The 20,440-nt window shown below is 32.8% G+C and overlaps 1 protein-coding gene across 3 annotated transcripts in view; it reads left to right on the forward strand.

Annotated features, from left to right (window-relative positions):
* Positions 1-20,440, forward strand: part of MDGA2 (MAM domain containing glycosylphosphatidylinositol anchor 2) — a 773,979-nt gene that overhangs the window by 719,657 nt on the left and 33,882 nt on the right. For all 3 annotated transcript variants that reach the window (XM_036239414.1, XM_016151454.2, XM_036239415.1), the window contains 2 exons: positions 1,317-1,447; positions 18,373-18,478. In XM_036239414.1, the coding sequence (XP_036095307.1) occupies positions 1,317-1,447; positions 18,373-18,478 (237 nt within the window). The remainder of the gene's footprint in view (positions 1-1,316; positions 1,448-18,372; positions 18,479-20,440) is intronic.

The following is a 20,440-nucleotide window of genomic DNA, read 5'->3' on the forward strand; positions in this document are numbered from 1 at the left end:
AGTGTAGATATCCCAGAGTTCAGGAAGCAGAGAGCAGAGTCCTGGGTAGCTAAAGTAGTTAGAATCTGTAAATCAGGGCAACAGAAAGAAGGGAGTTGTGCGAGATTGATTCTAGAAGTCCATATGGGGTTCCCCATGAGTCTTTGCCCGAAGGCTATTCTGTACTCCTGGAAGATTAAAAAAATCCAAGGCTTACGATATATCAACATAGCAGCTTTTATGGAGTTGACAGCAGAATAGAGATGGGGAGATTCAAGAGTCCTGAGAGAAGAGCAGTAGGGAATATTGACGCTTAAATCGTTTTAGAATGAAGAGACCTCGTAAATGCCCCTGGCAACATGAAGAAAGTCAGAGGGCTCTTCCTTAGTGGTTAAAATTATGCCCTGGAGAAATGTTCTTTAATGGGAATAATAGGAAGTATTTAGGATTGTTGAGAGGATTACTATTTCATCTGAAGTAAGGGTTTTAACACAGATCGTATTAATATTATCATCATCATTTCTATTATTACTATGTGCAGGACATGAAACTGTTGAAAGACGTATATCAAATCATGAGGCAAAGCTATTTTTTTTATATTCAAATGATGCTTTTATAATAAAATGAGAAGTTTATGAAGTAAACTGAAAAAGAGATGTTAACTATTGAGACAAAACAATTAGAATCAGACTTTGAGCAGATCACTAAGTATATGATTATATACTATGTTAGTTTCCTATTGCCACTGAAACAAGTAAGTTACCACAAACTTTGTGGTTTAAAACAGCACAAATTTGTTACCTTACAGTTTTAGAGGACGGAAATCCAAAATGCATATAATGCAGTGAAAATCAAGGTGTTAGCAGGGCTGGTTCCTTCTCTAGGGAAGAACCCATGTCTTTGTCTTCTCTAGCTTTTAGAGGTGCTTATCTTCCACTCGCAGCTATTTCCTCTATCTTCAAATACAGCTATGCATCTCCTCTTTCTTTCATATGACACTCTCTCGTATCAAATTTTCTGCCTTCATCTTATGATATATGTGATTACATTTAGGACACACCCAAATGATCTAGAATAATCTCTCCATTTCAAGATTCTTAATTACATCTGCAAAGCTTCTTTTCTCATATAAAGCAATATTCACAGATTCTAGGGATTGGGGCACAGTTATCTTTGGAGCCCTACCACACATGCCAAATATTATAAGAGAAAGATTGAAAATGAGAGAAGAACAAGGAGGAGACGCTAGAGTGTTCTTCAAAATGTTATTTTTAAAAGAAGAAACAAATTCAAAGCAAAAACAAATATACAAAATAAAATTTTATTGTTATTTTCAGGTGTTTTAAATGTTTATCTACGTTTGAAAGGGCAGACAACAATAGAGAATCCACTGTGGTCTTCGAGTGGGAATAAAGGACAACGATGGAATGAGGCTCATGTTAATATATATCCAATAACTTCATTTCAGGTAAGAGAAAAATTATTTCTGTGGATACATTGCTGCATATGAGCATAACATTAAAGACAGACCTTGAACAAACATTAGAATATGAATATTCAGAAATTCTGTGATATGAACATCACATAAATCATATTGTCAGGCATGGGATGACACCGGAGTTTAGTTCACCCAAATAGTAACAATATGATTAAAGTTCTCTTTAGTTGTAAAAGCTGTTTTATAAAGAGAAAATGCCCTTTTCCTTTATTGATTAACATCTATTAAGTAACATGTTTGTATAATAGTCTATCAAATGATTTGCCTGGAGAAAATATGATCCATTGCTATAAAGTCAAACTTGTATATTTTTTTCCTGAAGAAAAATAAAATAGATTCTTACAATAATGGAAGCTGGATAATCAATTCTCAATCTGTTTAAATTTTACTTGATGAAATTTTATAGACTTTAGTAAACTCTGTCTCTTTTAGGTAATGTCATTTTAGTAATTTATCACTTTGATTTCAAAGTCAGAGAACTTTAAACAATTTTTTTCTTTGTTTTTATACAGAAAAGAAGTAAGGCTTAGATTGAATTAAGAGAGTTAGCTGCAAATATATAGTAGAAATTTTAATGACTATAACAATGGCAATCATGGTTAGAAACAATATTTCATAAAACTATTTCAGTGGAAAAAATAATGTACTTTATGTAATTTTAATAACTACATATGCGTATTGTATACCTAGGTTGAGTTTTTATCTACTGGCAATTTTTAGATGCAGTCATGGCATATACATCAAGAGTATGAAAAATGTAACAGCTCCAATTATGTCTCTCTTTTTTTTTTTTTCCTTTAGTGGAATGTCCTTTTCTTGAAACCTAATTTATAAAATTCTAATGGCTTTTATTTAGAAATTGTACATCTACCTCTAACCATGAAAATAAAAGTGCATATAGTTGTTCACAATGGTAAAGAATAATTTAGTATAAATAGCCGATTATCTACAAACATATAAAATATACTCAGATTGTAGATCCCGGGAATCATTTTGTTTCTGTAAAGGAGAATGTAATTGTGAAAATTAAATCCACGGTAATATATCATTAAACCAAATTAAACTAGGGAGACAGAACTCCAAAGCATTACTGATAAAAGTAGCCTTACTATTAAAATATATACATCTATGTAAGCATCAAAGAGCACTTATTTTTAAAAAGTTGATGTTTTTCCAGATATATTTTTGCTTCCTACATGTTTGCCTTGCCAACACAAAATTATTAAATCAATTATGTATACAATAAGTATTTAAGAGAATAGTTATATTAATGCTTCCTGCAGGCTAATCCTTTGTTACCACAGACATTTTAGCAAATTTAATAAATATTTATTGAGCACCTTCAGGCCAATTATTTATTGTTATCAGCAATAGTTTAAAAAATACTTGTTGAGCCGTTACTCTGTGCCAGGCACATTGCTAGGCATGAAGATTTATAAAATTTATCATTTACCTCAGAATCATAGAAATACATATTTAAATATATATATCATATGCTATAATAATTGTAGTAACAGAGATCTGTGCAAGGTTCTATGAGTACACCTAACCAAAAAGATTACAGATAAAAGTCAAGAAAAGTTGATTGTATGAGGTGAAACTTGAACCTAAAAGAAGGATTCCAAAGCAGAGGAAGGGCTGATATTAATATTGCAGCAAGGTTCAGAGTGAACAAGGACATCAAGGTCATATACCACAGGATTTGCTAAAGAAACAGAGACATTTACCTGGAATTTGATTCACAAAAATAAGTCAAAGACTAGTATGAGATGAAGTCGAGGAACCTAAGGAGTTTAGGCAATAGGGAGGCATTGAAAGATTTTACTTAGAGGAAGATATACTACATTACTCAGGTTGTTATAGGGAAGATTGGTTCAAGGAGGTAAAATTACGCTGTCAAATCAAGTATGACACCATTGCAAAATCCACATAAAAGATATTGAAGGGAAAAATTAGGAAAGTGGTTTAAAGAAAAGTGGATGATTTCAAGATTATATTTGATGTAAATATGTATATTATATATTTATTATATATTAAGTTTAATATACATATGTGAACAGTTATTAAAGGATGGAGCCATGCAGAACAACAGCCAGTCATTAACATGAACTGCAGAAGAGAAGTCTGATCCTATAGCATTTTTAGAGTTAAAAGGAAGGAGAGATCCAGGAAAGTTTAGTGCCCCTGAAAGTTAAAGACAGTGTTACTCAAATTGGAAAGCAGATTGAGTTCAGTGGACTTATCATTAAAGAGCATTTGTTCTCAAGAAATTTGCATAAAGTGGTAAGGAAACTAGTAGAAGCACCATCTTAACTAAAATTATTCACTATTCAGAATTAAGAGAATAACCTACAGGCTGATATTAAATTATTATAATTTATGCAAACAGTTATTTTATTCTGTCATTTTTCACATTAGAAAAAGTATAGATTTTGTTTTATTTTGTTTTATTTTGTTTTTGCAAGTGAATGAATTCTTTGTTCAGGATGTTACAAGAGAGAACCTTAAGGGAATGTCCCCCTAGATATAAGTTAAGATATGAAAGGGGTTTCATAATGTTACCAGAGAGTGAGGTTTCTCTCTCGATATGTCGTCCAGGTTCTTGATGTCTCGAACAAAGAAATGAGCAAGACACCAAAATAAAGCAGAAAAGAATAGCTTTATTAGAAGCAATAGTAGACTTCCAGACATGGAAGCAGGACTGAGCAAGAAAGGAGTAGCTCAAAGGCCTGGTAACAAAGTCTTTAAAGTTTTTATCCCTATTTGCTGCAGGCAATTACTTTTCTTAGAGAGTGGGCTTTCTGGATTGACAACTAAGATTGACAGGACTCAGTAACTCATCATTTGCTTTCTGTGCATGTCCATTCCCAGAATTCGGTTGTTTATAATGATATTAATGAACTTCCAGGAATATGTATTATATTATAATGATGGTATAATGAGGCTCAAGTGAGTTGAAGGTTGTTGGGGTCTTCATTACACAGATGCCAGTGACTGGCTGAAACTAGTACCCAGTTATCTACTTACTTGTTTCCTTATGTGAGTTACTCTTAGCCCAAAAATGCCTTCTGGCTTGGTTATTTATCGTCAAACTAGGGTGGACCTTTTCAAGAATAGGATGACCTCAGCATTTTTTCAGGGGACCCAAAACCCCAAAACATTTCTGCCTAGCCCTTTTCTAAGAGCCATGAACTCCCGTTTTAGTAATATGGATGTTGAACGACAGGAGGTCTTTTCTGTATCTGCTTCCTATTGAGGAGAGTAGTGTTCCATGCCTATTGGGGTTTCATGGAACTCTTTCCCTCTCTGCCTTAGAACAGGCTCTTAGGTTTCCTGCAGAAGTGTCCCCTCTGTTCCTAGACAAGGAAAAATTAAGATACGAACTTGTTACTTGAATCATATATCTAGTTATCTTTCTATTATTGATTTGCCTATGGAATGGGTAAAGGAAATAAGACTTGGTTAATATATTTTGTAAAAGAAAGAAAAAACTTGAGTTAAAGGCCCCCCTCTGACTCTAAAGGCCTGTTTTGGCCTAAAGCCATTCCTGCCCTGTAATGGGCCAAGGAGAATACTGAGTTTCAATGATCCTTATCAATAGTCAGAGGACCTGAGTCACCAGGTTCAAGATAATTATCTAAGTTTCAATAAAAGGGTCTTTCTCCAAAGAAAGGAGGAAAGAAAAAACTTAACTAGGTTTATTAAAAAGATTAAGAATTTTGCTAGCGATGACACATATCAATTGCGGAAAGAAACAAGAGGCAGAGTGCCAGTTCCAAGTTTACTGTTGCAATCTTATAGAAAGGAATTGCTTTTCTTTGTGATTTGGCCTATCTTAGTCCATTGCATCCCATTCTCAGAATTGTTGATTAAAAGAATGAAGGGATTTCAAGATATGAGTTAATCTTTTGTTATCAGGAAGCATGTGGTCAGTGTAAATTCAGAGCAAAACACTTTTACACCTCTACAAATGACAACGGATTTTCTTCAGCTTCAGCAATTTGCATATTACATTCACAAAAAGAGACTGACAAGAATCTTCAAAGCAGATGTTCAGGAATATCCAAATGAATAAAACTTTATTCAAATGAGTCAAACCCCGGAGAATTTCACTATAATGAACTCTTATTTTTATTCCAATGGAGAGAAATCAGACTAGATTTTCATAGCTGGTACCCAAAGCAGTTATCATTTCTGATGCTTTTGTTCCTTTTCGTAAATCCATACTGTTATCCAGTATCAATTTTGTTTTGCCTGAAGGATTTCATTTAACATTTATTGTAGTGTGGCCTGCTAGACATGAATTCTTTTCACCTTTTGTATTTCTGAAAAAATCTATTTCACCTTTATTTTATGAAGATATTTCCTCTGAGAATAGAGTCCTGGTGTTTCATTTTGGAACCCTAAGGAGGTTGTTCCACTGTCCTTGTTTGCATTGTTTCCAAGGATAAATTTGCTGACACTCTTATATTTAGTCATCTATGTGTAATGTGACTCTACTTTGGTTGCTTTTAAGATTTTCTTTTTATCACTAGTTTTGGGCATGATGTGATTTGACTATGATGTGATTTTGTGTAGTTTTCTTCTTTTTCATATGCTTGGGATTCATTGAACTTGTTGGATCTGTGGGTTTATAATTTTCATAAAATGTAAGTATTTTCTGACTAATGTTTTTAAAATATTTTTGTTCTTCTTTGAAGACTTTAATTATACACACACACACACACACACACACACACACATATATATATGCATAGCTCATTAATGCTTTTAAATCTTTAATTATTTTTCTTCTATTTCTATTTATTTGAATAGTATTGATTCTCTCTTCACATTCATTAATTATTTCTTTTGAAACATCTAATCTGCCCTCAGTACTATTCAGTATATTTTTCATCTCAGCCATTGTACTTTTCATCTTTTGAGTCTTAAAAAATATATATTGGCCATGCCTCTAGTTAATGTTTTGAACATATAAAATCCAGTTATAATAATTGTTTTAATGTCATTTGTTTGTTAAGGATAATAGCCATATTAGTTCTTGGTTGGTTTTTATCGTTGGTGTTTTTCTTTTTTCCTCTTTACAAAAATTATTATATTTCTGCTTCTTTACATGTATGGTAATCTGATTGGATCTTAGACATTGTGGATTTTTCCTTGGTAGTGGCTGAATATTTTTGTATTTCTGTAACTATTCCTCAATTTGTTTGGGTATGTAGTTAAGTTACTTGGAAACACTTTAATCAATGTTGGTCTTGCTTTTGTGATTTGTTAGGGAAGACTAGAGCAGTGTTTGGTATATGGCTAATTATTTCTCACAAATAGGCAAGAGTCTACTGAATACTCTATCCAATGCCTCACAGACTATGAGGTTTTCTTAGTCTATGTGAGCTGGGTACTGTTACCTTAAATCCATCCTTCTCATTCTTTTCCAAGTCTTAAGTAGTTTCCTCCTATACATGTCCTGATTGGTACTTTTGTGAATACTTGAGGGGGTCCTTATCTAGCTTTCTCTTTCTGTGCAACTCTTTCTTTGCTGGTATTCTATCTTGCACACTCCAGGTGCCTTAGATTCCTTGGACTCTTAGCTCTATCTTCTCAACTCAGATTTTCTAACAGGTTCTACCTTTGTTCTGCTTGTACCATGATCTGTAAATTCTGTATAGGACAGTCATAAGTCTTACATTGTTTGATTCTCATCTTTTGGGGATAACTATTCTTCATTACCTGATGTCTGATGTCTTGAACATCATCACTTATCAATTCTGTCCAGTCATTTGGTTGTTTCAGATGGGAGACTAGATCTAGTTCCTGTTACTCCATCTTGGCTGGAAGAAAATCAAACAATGATAAATTTGGAACAATGCATTTTAAGCTATTTAAATTACCAGTGGAAAATAAAGATAATGTCATAGTTTTCTTTTGGATATTTATGTTTTTTTTCATTCGCTAATATATCTCAAGGTCCACGGGCAAAGAACTTTCTTTTATTTCATAAATCTTGATTGTTGAAGGAAATATGAAACACACTACATCATCCTATCTTTTATTTTTTGCTCTTGCTTTATTTGATTTTTGTGTTTCTTGCTGCTTTGAACTTTTTCCAAAGTATTTTTTACTCAAAAAATTTTTATAACCTATCAGGCTTTTCAAAAATACTTGCTTTGGTATGTAATGTATACCAGGAAAGCGTGGTAATAATTGTGTGGAATATGTTACCATATAAGCTCAGTTGTGAAAAGTTTTCATATTATTCAAATGTAGCTTTGTGGCATTCTAGGAAGTCCTTAATTTAAATTGAAAGGATATCTCTTACCTCTTGGAATTCTAAATGAGATAGAAGTAATTTTGAGCCTCTGTTTCATTGACATCGATGCTGTTTTATTTATTTGGAGTTGCATGCCTTTAAATTAGTTTGTTTCATAAACCCTTTAAAAAATAACCACTTACAAAGTCCTTTGACTGTGTCCAATTAGTTTGCTTAGCTGAAAATAAAGTTATTCTGTAGTGCTTCACAGGGAAAATATAAGTTTTATTATACTGAAATTTCTTTTGGGGTTCTTTTTCCAGAATTAATTTAGCATAATTAGTGCTTGTAATGAAAATAAATTTTGCTGTATTTGGAAGTATTAGGGCAAATTAAAAAAAAAGCAGGTAAAATTAATATAGTGTTAGTCTTAGAATATAACTTATATTTTATATTCTACACCAAGGAAAACATTTAGCTATTCTTTTTAGTACCTTACTTTTTTCATAGTACATTGGAAATATTTTCTAGGGGAAAATTATGGAGACATGAGACATAAAATACTGATTTTTAATTTTCTTAGTTATAGGCAAAAGTAATTCCGGAGGTCTTATAACCTCATTTAAAGGTTTTGAGACAATTTATCTTAAATCATACAAATCATTAACATTAAATAGGGATTAGAAAAGAGATTATAGTGTTCTTATTACATCACACTGCCTTTATGTTTATCTAAGAATGATATTAATCTGGAAAATATTGTCTTCCTAAGTAGACATCATATGTTCATGTAGATACATATCTGGCATTCTATACCAAATTTCATGGCAATTATATAGACACGATGATGACTCCCGAAGCATTTTCCAGTTGCAGCTCACGATGTGATCTATTCCTTTCAATCCACAATTTGGATTGGCAGAGTCTTCTGAAGTTAAATTTACCATTAATATTTTTATAGCTTCCCCACCTAAATTATAATGATACCTCTATTCGAATCTTTTTTGTAATGGATAAGGATAGTTTAATTATTTGCTTAACCAGTAATAAAGCAAAGTTAAAATTATTATTGTTAATTAATATATAATAATTAATTAGTATGTTTAGATTTATTATGTCTATAAATATACAAATTATATATTTATAACACAATTTATATTAAAATCATACTTATATTTATATCTATACTTACAATGTTCTATACCATCGGTTTTAAACTGTATTCTTAGGCTTTATGTCAGCCTTGGCAGTAATGACCAGAAATCATGTATCTCTTGTCAGGAAGAAATAATATCAACATATGCAGAATGCACCATTACTGTTGAAATCAGATGATCAGAGGTGCACTTCATTCTTTGATTCTCTCATTTACTTTTACTCATAAGTACTGAGTGTAACTCTTTTTCTCTTATTGAGAAATTATATTTGAATATGTTTTGATGGCATCATCTATATTTCTATCTTTCTATTGACATCTAGATCTATGTAAATGCTTCAGAGAATTATAATGTATGTGAGCAACTGTCAGTTAATGAATTGAAATAATTTTGTGTGGTATGATTCTAATACAGAATTCCACATATATTTTTCCAAAATTTCCACTTGAATATACCCACCAAGAATTAACTTTCTGATTATACAGTATTGCTCGCATACTGAGTTTCCTGAATTACATACACACGTTGTGCAACTTTAAACTTATCATTTCAGTATGGAAAAGTATTTTAAATAATGATTGTATTTCTTCACGTGATTGTATGTGAAGAAGAGGTTTTGCATAATTAGAATCCTCTTTTAGGAGACCTAAATTTCAATATTTTCTCCCTGAGTAAATAGATACTCTTAATTCTTTCTCCATGGAAATTAAACCAAATGCATTTTGGAAATATAGAAGAGAAAAAGAACATAGTTTTATCTCTGTAATGTAACAGTAGTCAGAATCATGATAGTACTTTAAAATATGACATAATTTAGCCTATTGAATTAGAGAGCATCTCTTCAGATTTTTTAAAATTGCATACAAATTACATCATCTAAGCTGACATACATCATATTATAATTGCTATAGTTCCTCATTTTTATATTTGAGAAAAAGATGTTTATTATCAAAAATTTATTTTTATAAACACTTGAAAGTTTGACCAAGGTACATTCTTTAAATTTAATACTTATGCATTTTATGTCTGTTATCTAGCTCACAATCGAAAACAATATAAAGAAAAAAGTACCCCTTTAAGTCTTAGTCTAGAAATGATTTATGTGTTTATTATAATCTATAATTTTTTTATAATAATTCAGATATAATTATAGATGAAGTTCAAAACATAAACAGAACAATGAAATATTTCTTTGTGAGAGTCACAACAAGTTAAATGCATTCTATATCTTCTCAATAGTAAAACTGCTGTGGAAATTAAAAGGAAACAAAGATACTGCTCAGGACCTTTTTCTTCCTGTTTAAAGAGGACCCTGAGGAAGACAACAGGATTTCTCTGGCCTATTGGATTAGATTTCCTGTCATGACAAGATTACAAATAAATATTTAAAATGCTAATTATAAGTGTACCAACAGTTTGTCAGAAATTATTTTTATAATTCTAGTAATAACTATTACTTATTTTGATTTATTTCCACACAATATATACATCTGTTATATAGAAACTAATCAACTTGCTTTAGTCAGCGACAAACTGTATTATCCATAGTTGTACATATAAATGTAAACAATAGATTTACAAATTAGTAAACTTTTATTACTGTAACAATTCATTTGGAATACTAAAGGATAAAAAATTCATGGAAAACAATATTCTAGATATAGGCAGTCCTCTGGATATATGAAAATTTGACTTTTGATGATTTGTATCTTTGCTGCTTAGCCAACTACACACTTACAGTCAACACATTGCCATCAGGTAGGCGGCACACATATTAAATTTCATCCATCAATAGATCTCTATTGTTTACCATGAAAGGCTCCCAAAACTCTCTCTTAATCTGACCACAAAAGAAGGGTAGAAGCATTCTTCACAACCTCTGTAATTCAGAATTTTTGTCTTTGGCATAAGCCTGGGGCCTACCTTGTGTTTTTGATCAAGGTGCACAGGAAGGGAAAAGAAGGGAAGAAAAAGGAAATTCATAGTAGGAGTATTTATGTTTATTTTAATTTTTATTTTTTAAAATAATTTTTAATCTTTCAATTACAGTTGACATATAATATTGTATTAGTTTCAGATGCACAGCATAATAATTAGACATTTATATAACCAATGAGGTAATTACCTCGATAAATCTAGTACCCATCTGACACACACATAGTTATTACAATATTATTGGCTACATTCCTTCCTCTATACTTTACATTCCATAACTATTTTATAACTACCAATTTGTACTTCTTAACTTCTCCCCCTTTTTCACCCACCCCGCCTTCCCCCTCCCATCTGGTAGCATTAAAATGTTCTCTGTACCTATGAGTTTGTTTCTTTTTTGTTGGTTTATTTTGTTCTTTAGATTCTAAATGTAAGTGAAATCACATGACATTTGTCTATCTCTATCTAAATCACATGACATGACTTACTCTACTCAGCAAAATACCCTTTAGCTCCATCTATATTGTTGCAGATGGCAAACTTTTATTCTTTTTTATGGCTGAGTAACATACCATTGTAATATGTTCCGCTTCTTTATCCATTAATCCATTGATGCACACCCAGGTTGCATCCACATAGTAAATAATGCTGCGATGAACATCTGGATGCACATGTCCCTTCAAAGTAGTGTTTTGTGTTTCTTTGCATAAACCCCTCAGAAGTGGGATAACTGGGTTCCTCTATATTCCTTGTTATAGTGCTTGATTTAAAGTGTATTTTGTCTGGTATAAATATTGTTACTCCAGTTTTTTTTGTTTTTTGTAGTTTTTTTCTATTTGTATGAAATATCTTTTTTTCTCATCTCTTTACTTTCAGTCTGTGTATGTATGTAATTTGAAATGAGTGTCTGTTAGATAGCATATGTAGAAGTCTTGTTTTCTTATACATTCAGTCACCCTATCTTTTGATTGGAGCATATAATCCATTTATATTTAAAGCAATTTTAGTAGACAGGTAGTTATTGCCAATATATTTTTCTTCATATTTCTTTTCACATTTTTTCTTTCTCTTCCTCCTCCTCTTCCTCCTCTTTTTCTTCTTTTCTTCTTAAAAAAGCTCCATTAACATTTCTTGTAAATTTGTCTTGTCTGGAAAGCTCTTTATCTATTCTTCCATTCTAAATGATAGCTCTGCTAGGTAGAGTAATCTTGGTTATAGATTCTTACTTTTTATCATTTTTAATATTTCCTGCCAATGCCTTCTGGCCTGCAAAGTTTCTGTTGAGAAATCAGCTGACAATCTTACGGGAGCTCTCTTGTAGGTAACTGACTGCATTTCTCTTGCTGCTTTTAAGATTCTCTCTTTGTCTTTAACCTTTGTCATTTTAATAATGATGTGCTTGGTGTGGGCCTCTTTGGGTTCATCTTGTTTGGGACTCTCTGTGCTTCCTAGGCTTGTATGTTTATTTATTTTTTTGCCATGTTAGGGATGTTTTCCATCATTATTTCTTCAAATAGGTTTTAAATTCCTTGCTATCTCTCTTCTCATTTTGGTACCCCTGTGATGTGAATGTTATTATGCTTAATGTTGTCCTCATTTTTCTGAATTTTTTTTCTTGTTACTGTTCTGAATGAGTATCTTCTACTACTTTATCTTCTAAATTGCTTAGATCCTCTGCTTCATCTAATCTACTGTTGATTTTCTAATGTATTATACATTTCAAGTATTGTATTCTTCATTTCTGGCTGGTTCTTTTTATGTATTCTATCTCCATTTTTATGTTTTCTATCTCTTTGTTTAAGTTCTCACTGAGTTCATTTACTATTCCTCTAAGTTCATTGAGCGTCCTTATGACCAGTGTTTCGAACTCTGTATCTGATAGATCGTTTGTCCCTGTGTTTGTTTCTATATATTAGGTAGGGTTTCTATGTCTCTCAGTCTTAGTAGAATGGCCTTATGTAGTAGGTGTCCTGTGAGGCCCAGTGACGCAGTCTTCCCTGTTTATCTGAGCTGGGTACTCCATGTGTACCCCTTCTGTGAGTTGTGTGTGTCCTCCTGTGGTAGTTAAACTTTAGTTGCTACTTATATGTCAGTGAGAGGGATTGACCTTTAGGCTGATTGGTTATGAGGACTAGCTGATAAGGTGCTGACCCTATAAAGAGAGATTCACTTTACCAGGGCTTTGGTGCCTGCTTAGTCTGCCTTTTGTGTGTGTCATCCTCAGATGTGACCCTTGGTGATGCTTTGGCTAGGACAGAAGCAGGGCACTAGGCATGCTGGCCCCAGAGCCTCCTGGGAGGGGCCCCACTGCAGGGCAAGTGCTTTGCCCAGAACCACCTAACAAGGGTCACTGAACAATCCAACCATGCTGGGCTTAGAGGTGCCTCGAGAGGCCAAGCCTTGAACTGAGGCCAGCTGACACTACCACCAGGCTTGGGGCTTCTCAGTAAGAGGTACAGGGTACACCAAGGCCAGATGCTGCTTGTTTTGGGTTTGGGTACCTTTGGGAGATTTTAAGAAAGTTTGCAGTATGAGCCAAGATAGGCCTTTTTGGAGGTGGTTTGGGTGGGCCTGCAAATTGGGTGGGGCAGGATCTTGGAATCGCCAGGGTAGGACAACCCATGTTAGTCAAGTTGATGGAGACACAGATGTGGTGGCTGCCCACCTCTGCATGCCGGGACAGTGGTGAGATCAACAAAGAGACAATGAATTTTGCCGGCACTTCTATTTGGAAAAATTTGTCCCTCCAGACTCACCCTGAAGACATACAACCCAGTTCCTCCCTGTAGGTCTCTGACACTTTTCTAACACCTGCCCCAGAGCCGAAGCTGAGAGAGTGAGGTCTGTCAGTGAATGAATCTATGTACTTGGGCCCCTTAAGAGGAACATCTGTGACTTCAGCCACATTCTGTCTCATTCAGCCACAAATTCCACTGGGTTTCACGGCCAAAAGTTATGGGGACTTCTCTTCCCAGCACTGGAACCCTGGGCTGGGGAGCCTGATGTAAGATGAGACTCCTTATTCCTCTAGGGGAATCTTTGCAGCCAAGACATTCCTACTGATTCTCAACTGCTGCAGACAGTTTTGGGGACCAGCTTATTCCATGTCTCCACCTTTTTTAGCAGTCTCTAAGTGGCTCTTCTTAAGTCTCCAGTTGTAGGACTTCTATTCAACTATACTTCAGACAGTTCTCAATGATGACTGTTCTATATTTTTGTTGTGATTGTGATGGGGAGCCAAGCATAGCATTTACCTACTCTGCCATTTTGACTGGAACTCCTATTTTTTATTTTTAAATAACTCCATCATTTTATAGTGACTCATCTCCTAATAACAAGACCTTATAGAAGATAACTCTGCACTGTCGGGAGCTTTTTTGAGGCAGGATTAAACTGTCAGTAAAACTGGGAGTTTTGCAGAGTTGGCAAGCTTCCATATGTGAGTTTGTGGAAATCCATCATCTGTCCACCACAAACCTGTGGACAGGCTGGTTTCTTCATTGGTCCTCTGGCCCCTAGACCAGTCTATAATATGCCAATCTGCTCCTAACACCTGATACCTGACTGGTTTGTCCTCATAGCAGCTCCTCCATAGCAGAGTCTTATTGTTGACCCGTATTTCCTTCCTACATGGGGAATGCGATAGTGGAGGCGGAGGGTTTCCCTCAACCCCTTCACCCCCACCCAGTGCACAGAGAACACAAAACGGACACTCGGACAAGGACAATTATTGGGGTGAAGGTGGGCCCAGAGAAGTTCGCCACCTACATACAACCCAGACAAGACCAAAGACAATAAATAGACTTTGACAACAGGGCACAGGAGGCAGCGTCCCGCAGCCTGGCCATGGTCCAGGAGATATGACTGCATCCTGTCTCTCCACGGACCCCTGGTGACCAGTCAACAGAAACGGGAACAGAAAGGTACCTTAAAAAGCACTAAATTTTGTAATTTAGTCATTACTTTTCTCATCTCCAATACAAAATCATGTTATTTTCACTGTTGACTCCATGCTAAAATATCCTAAGTTTTAGACTAATTAACCAATAAAAGAAAAAGGAAATCATTAATAGTTTTTAAATTTCAAGTTAGAGAAAGACCCTTTACCACACAATAATGAAACCTGAGCAATGCAAGTTTGTGAAAGTGTCTTTCTTTCAACAATACAGTTTTTAAAATTCCTTTTCCACCAGTGACATTAGTTCCTGAGGACTGTCTAATGCTGTAAGCCCTTCTAAAATAGAGAACAAATTAGTTAAAGCATATGTACAAAAAGCAAGTGACTGTTTCCATTCTCTATTTTCTTTTATTTTTTCTCCCAAAGATTACTCACTGCAACCCTTTCCTTTTGAGCTCACTTTTCGCGATGTCCTTCACTGTTGTCCCCAGTTCTCAGGTCCCTGTTCGGGTGCCACCTGCCGGAGCCAGCCGGCCTAGGTCAAACAGCACCTGAGAGGGGGAGTGAGGATTAAGAAAAAGACAGAGACAAGAGATAGATGTAGGAGGGCTCACAGTCAATACCGCAGCAGCCCCGAGTTCATTTTGCACAGCATATTTATACCCTACAGAGTGCATAAGAAGCAAAAAACTTCTAAGTAACAAACAATCATTGAAACTTTGTAGCTATCTCAACATCCTCTTTCCCATGGTCAAAGAACATTCAGTTTCTCTCCCCCAAGTCAGGCATACCTCCTGAGTCAGCAGACTGCACAGTTTGCCAACTCTGCGAAACTCCCAGCTTTACTGGCAGTTTAATCCTGCCTCAAAATGGCTCCTGACACTTCACTTTAAATATTAAAATATTGTGAATAATTTTATTATCTATCCACCTCTCCATAGCAAAAATGGAAAAATTCATGAACTCCCAAGCTCATTTCTCCAGCATCCTTTCCAATAAAAGGATTATGACTTTAGTTTATGTTTAAATTTCAGATGTAAACATGTGCAGAACATTCCCACCTACCCTTATTAGTTTTTTCATCAACATCTCACTTCCCACACATGGCATATGAGAATGCAATCCCCTTTTCTTTGCCATGGCTACATTTCTAATCTTGTTTTCTACTGAGCAAGCAGTGTTTTTACTTCCTTTTCCTTTTCACTTCATCTTTTAAAATTAAAACTCTTGATGACTAAGGAGATTTCCTCTTTACCATGCCAAAATTTCCTGACTAATAAACATTCTTATTCCTACTTCATTTCAGAATTAAAACTTGACTGAGAGGCAGAAATCTATACTTTATCCAATTTGATCCTTTAAAATACCTGCATAAAAGAAAAAATTGTGATGAGGGTGCTCCATTTGCATTCAATAAAGTATTAGCCTTGAGGCCAAGTGAAAATGTTTGATTTTATGGAATAAGACTCTTATCAGCATGAATCTATGAGTTCTGACTTTCTCCAAGATAACATTTCATTCATGTTGTTATCTTTAGGAGAGAAGACTTAGCATCGCATAACTAAAACTAAGAAGGGGGTGGGAATAACCACTGATTTACTCTAACATTGATTCTCTACCAGGTAAGCAGTATTTATCAAAAAAAAAAAAAAAAAAAAAAAAAAAGGAAAATCTCCAAAAGACTTAAAAAACACACAGTTAGGAAAAAAAACAATTCTGTCTCATAGATAAGAGTGCTGATAGCAGCAATTTATAATGAACTTAAAAAGCCACGTGCTCTAAATAAGTGTGTATAAAAATATTTTAAAATGTATTCATCTCAGCCTTGTTCAGAATAGCTGAAAATAATTTTAATGTCCAGCAATAACAATAAGGTGTTTTTTTAAAATAAATTATGATGTGTCTATAAGATGGATTATTCTGCAGTTATTAAAATGACTTTTCCTTTTCTATATTTAGTATTTAAAATGTTTATACTACTTTTTTTTTAATCCTCACTTGTGGTTTAAACAATCCTCTGAGAACTTTTAGCCATTTCCGAGATACCTTTCAAAACACCACCCCAAGTCAAATGTAAGTCATTATTTCCAGACAAAGTAATTAATGCTTCATTGCTGATTCTGAGGACTGAGCATTCATATACCGCCAACTTAATTCTGAATATTTTAACTTTGTCCTGCCATTTTATTATGATTTCAGTGATACAGGACATTTTGGATGCTTTTCAAAGAAATGGCTTTGGACATTATTAACATACTTATCTGAACAAAGTAAGCAAGAAACCTTCTCTACAGAAATTAAATATAGTTATAAAAAATTATCAAGTGTTTTTCTCCAAATCATGAAAATTATGTTTACTCTTATGGATTATATTTAAGTGGGAGGGGCAGAGACTCAATGTGAAAGTTGATAACTAATTCTTCTGTTTATTAATTAGAGAGTTCAATTGATAAAATTAAGACAGCATATCAGAGATCAATGGATCAAAAGTTGCTTCTTAAAGGATGCTTAAATTCTCTGAAAATCATAAGTATGCCTTTAAGAAACCATGTTAAGATGCTGTCAAAGACAAATGAAAAGTAAAAACAAAAATTTTGGTATTGATACAGACTTTCACTCTAAATTGTTTCAATAAAATAAGGCTAGAAATTATATAAAAATGCACATATCAGCTTGATGTTGAAATAGCTCTTAATTAAGCTAATTTTTCTTTTCAAAGACCAAACAAGATATTTCATTTTGACATGTAGATATTTTTTTCTGGGAATTTAATCATAAAATGCATAGGTTGCCTTTTAGTATAAAAAGGATTAAAAGATTTTGCTGGAAGCAAAGAATAATTGGAGAGTTAAAGAGAAAATTCCAAAAGAGTCATTTCTGTAAGAATAAAATAATAATTGCTATAATTATTATTATAATAATTTGCAAATTGTCCTGATATTTTCATTGTATTCAGAATTCAGCAATCAAGGGAGATAATTTAATTAATCTATTATTTCAACACTCGTATATTAAGCCTCAGTGCCAACCATTGTACTCAAAGTTCAAAGGTTGGCTACTAAACACTCACCATAAGTAGATCTATACATATCTTCAAGTGTTTAAAAATAGAATGTCAAAAGAGAAATTATAGAGGTGAATCATAACATCTGGAAGTATGAATACTGTATTTACAAGCGATTAAAAAATTTCAAAGTGATTATAAACTCTTGCTCTGAGCTTCAATGAACATAATATTGAAGAACTCAGAACTGGTACATTCCTTAAAATATTTCTAGAAAATGAATGTTATGAGATATGGCTAGAGAAAGTTAGAGAAAATCTATTTCACAGAAATACCTCTCGAACAAAATTTTCCTCACCCCTGAAAATGAAAATTAATATGGTTCATAGTAGTTGTTTTATTATATTATTCAACTAAGCGTGGTTTTGTTTTAAAATTGACACAAAGCTTTTGCTGTGAAAAACTAATACTTCTAAGAAAGATCCCATTATTGGTTTTGTTAAGATAGTTTTTTTAAGAATAATTCTGAAGACTGTCAAGAATAAAAGATGCCTGGATTGTTGAAAATGTTAGGTTTCACTCCTCAATTTCTCAATAGAAATTGTTCTGCGAATTAAAGCTCTACATTTAGGTTTGTTTCATTCATATTTTTAGCTCATTTTTGAAGGTATTCGAGGTCCTGGCATAGAAGGAGACATTGCTATTGATGATGTATCAATCGCAGAAGGAGAATGTGCAAAACAAGACCTGACGACTAAGAGTAAGTGTCTCTTCTTGGATTGGTTCAATGAGATGTTAAAGTAATGTAATTACTATTTAACTAATATATTCTAATTAAAAAAAAACTTTATTTAGTTTGTTTATTTAGTTTCTTATATATGAGGCCCTAAAATTTTGAAGATATTTTAAAATCAAAGTATTAAATTTAACCAAATGCGTATTTGGCTTAAGATAAAAGTAATTTTGATTTAAAACTATGAAAAGAAAGCACACTTTGATTTTTAATTAAGATTTCAAAATATTTTTAATTAATATTATTAATTTCAGAGTTTTTTAAAGCCTTTATTAAAATATTTGGCTAATCTATATATTCGGCACACATTTATAGAGACATACCTATTTCTATTCCCCATGTTTGTGAAGATATTTCCTAGATCTAGCTTCTGTTAAGCTTTTGAACAAGTTCAATTTGTGAATAGCATTTATATATATATAATATATAATATATAATATATAATATATAATATATAATATATAATATATAATATATAATATATATATAATATATAATATATAATATATAATATATAATATATAATATAAATTATGGTGTAGCCCTATTTTTTTTTGGTATAATTAATCTCCTTTACCTGTAACACAATCAAATGTTTATTATTGGTTTCATTTTTTTTACCCTGGTTAGCATATTATAGTTTAATGATATATTCAAATTTTATTTTTCACGACAAATCTATTTTTTAATAAAAGAGGTATAAATAAAAATAAGTAATGTAAAAAGAATCAGAATTATGTATTGAGCTGTTTCTTAAAATTCTTAACTTTATATTATCCACTTGAAATTGAGAAATCTAAAATCATTCCTATTAAAAATTCCTCCAATTTAAGGATTTTCATAGGATTATCTGGAGTTTTTAATTTTGTGGTCATGTAAAGAGGTAACGATCAAACCAAATTTATAAAAATAACTCATAAATTATTTAACATGTACAAAATGAGCATAGAAATCCATTATGTATGTCTAGAGCAAATCGGAGTCTTTGTTGAGGGTATCTAGTGAGAAATTATATCAATCTGGATGTTGAAAGTTGAATTTGTACAGTTACCCAGTGAGTCCTGGAATGAACTGAACTGACTCCATTTTTAAACATTGTATAAAGACAAAAGCTAAAATTGCGCATGACAATGAGCCCTTTTGCTCATAGTTTTACCTTCATGTCATTACATTTGGCATTTCAAGTAACACATTTATTAAAATTTCTCCCTGTGTCTGGCTAATTTTGCCTTAGAAAACCAGTAGCCGTACTCAAATGAATTACATTTGTCAAACGCACAAAAAAAGCATGCTTTCTCCTCAGAGAGGAATGGGATTTCTATTGAATGTCACAATATGAATCAATGACAGTAACATTATATCAACTGAAGATAGTAAGCATTTTATACAGAAAATTTACATTTTGATAATTTAATCACTGAAAAATATTATAAATTAAATTCAGTAAGGTGAATTAAACTTTCCAAATGAAGAAAGCAAGAGAACATAATTTACTCCCAAAAGGAGAAAGTGGAATGGTAAAAGTAGCCATGACTATGTCTATAAAATAACTAGGAAAACCCATAATGACTTTATTATTACATTTTAGAATAATATAGAATATTTTCTTAATCAGTTTTCTTAAACTACTAAATTCAGAAATATGTGTGGTTTACTTAGGCGAGATATATCTATATGTATTGAAGTAATTTTTATTTAGCCTCTATAAATCAGGGAAAACAAGTTATCCTAAACAAAAATATTCTCTGGTATGAGAAAGTATTCTGTTACATTTGTATCTAACTATCATATAAGTTCATTTTGATGAGTAGTGTTTGATGATATTAAATTAATGTTAATTTCTAAGTACAAATCAAATTGGTAGAAGAGATTTTTTAGTTAGAATGGACTTTGAAGTGCTTCGTAAAATTACACTAAATAATTATTTAC

Source organism: Rousettus aegyptiacus, unplaced genomic scaffold (assembly GCF_014176215.1).
Source record: "Rousettus aegyptiacus isolate mRouAeg1 unplaced genomic scaffold, mRouAeg1.p scaffold_m13_p_3, whole genome shotgun sequence".
Taxonomy (NCBI): Eukaryota; Metazoa; Chordata; class Mammalia; order Chiroptera; family Pteropodidae; genus Rousettus; species Rousettus aegyptiacus.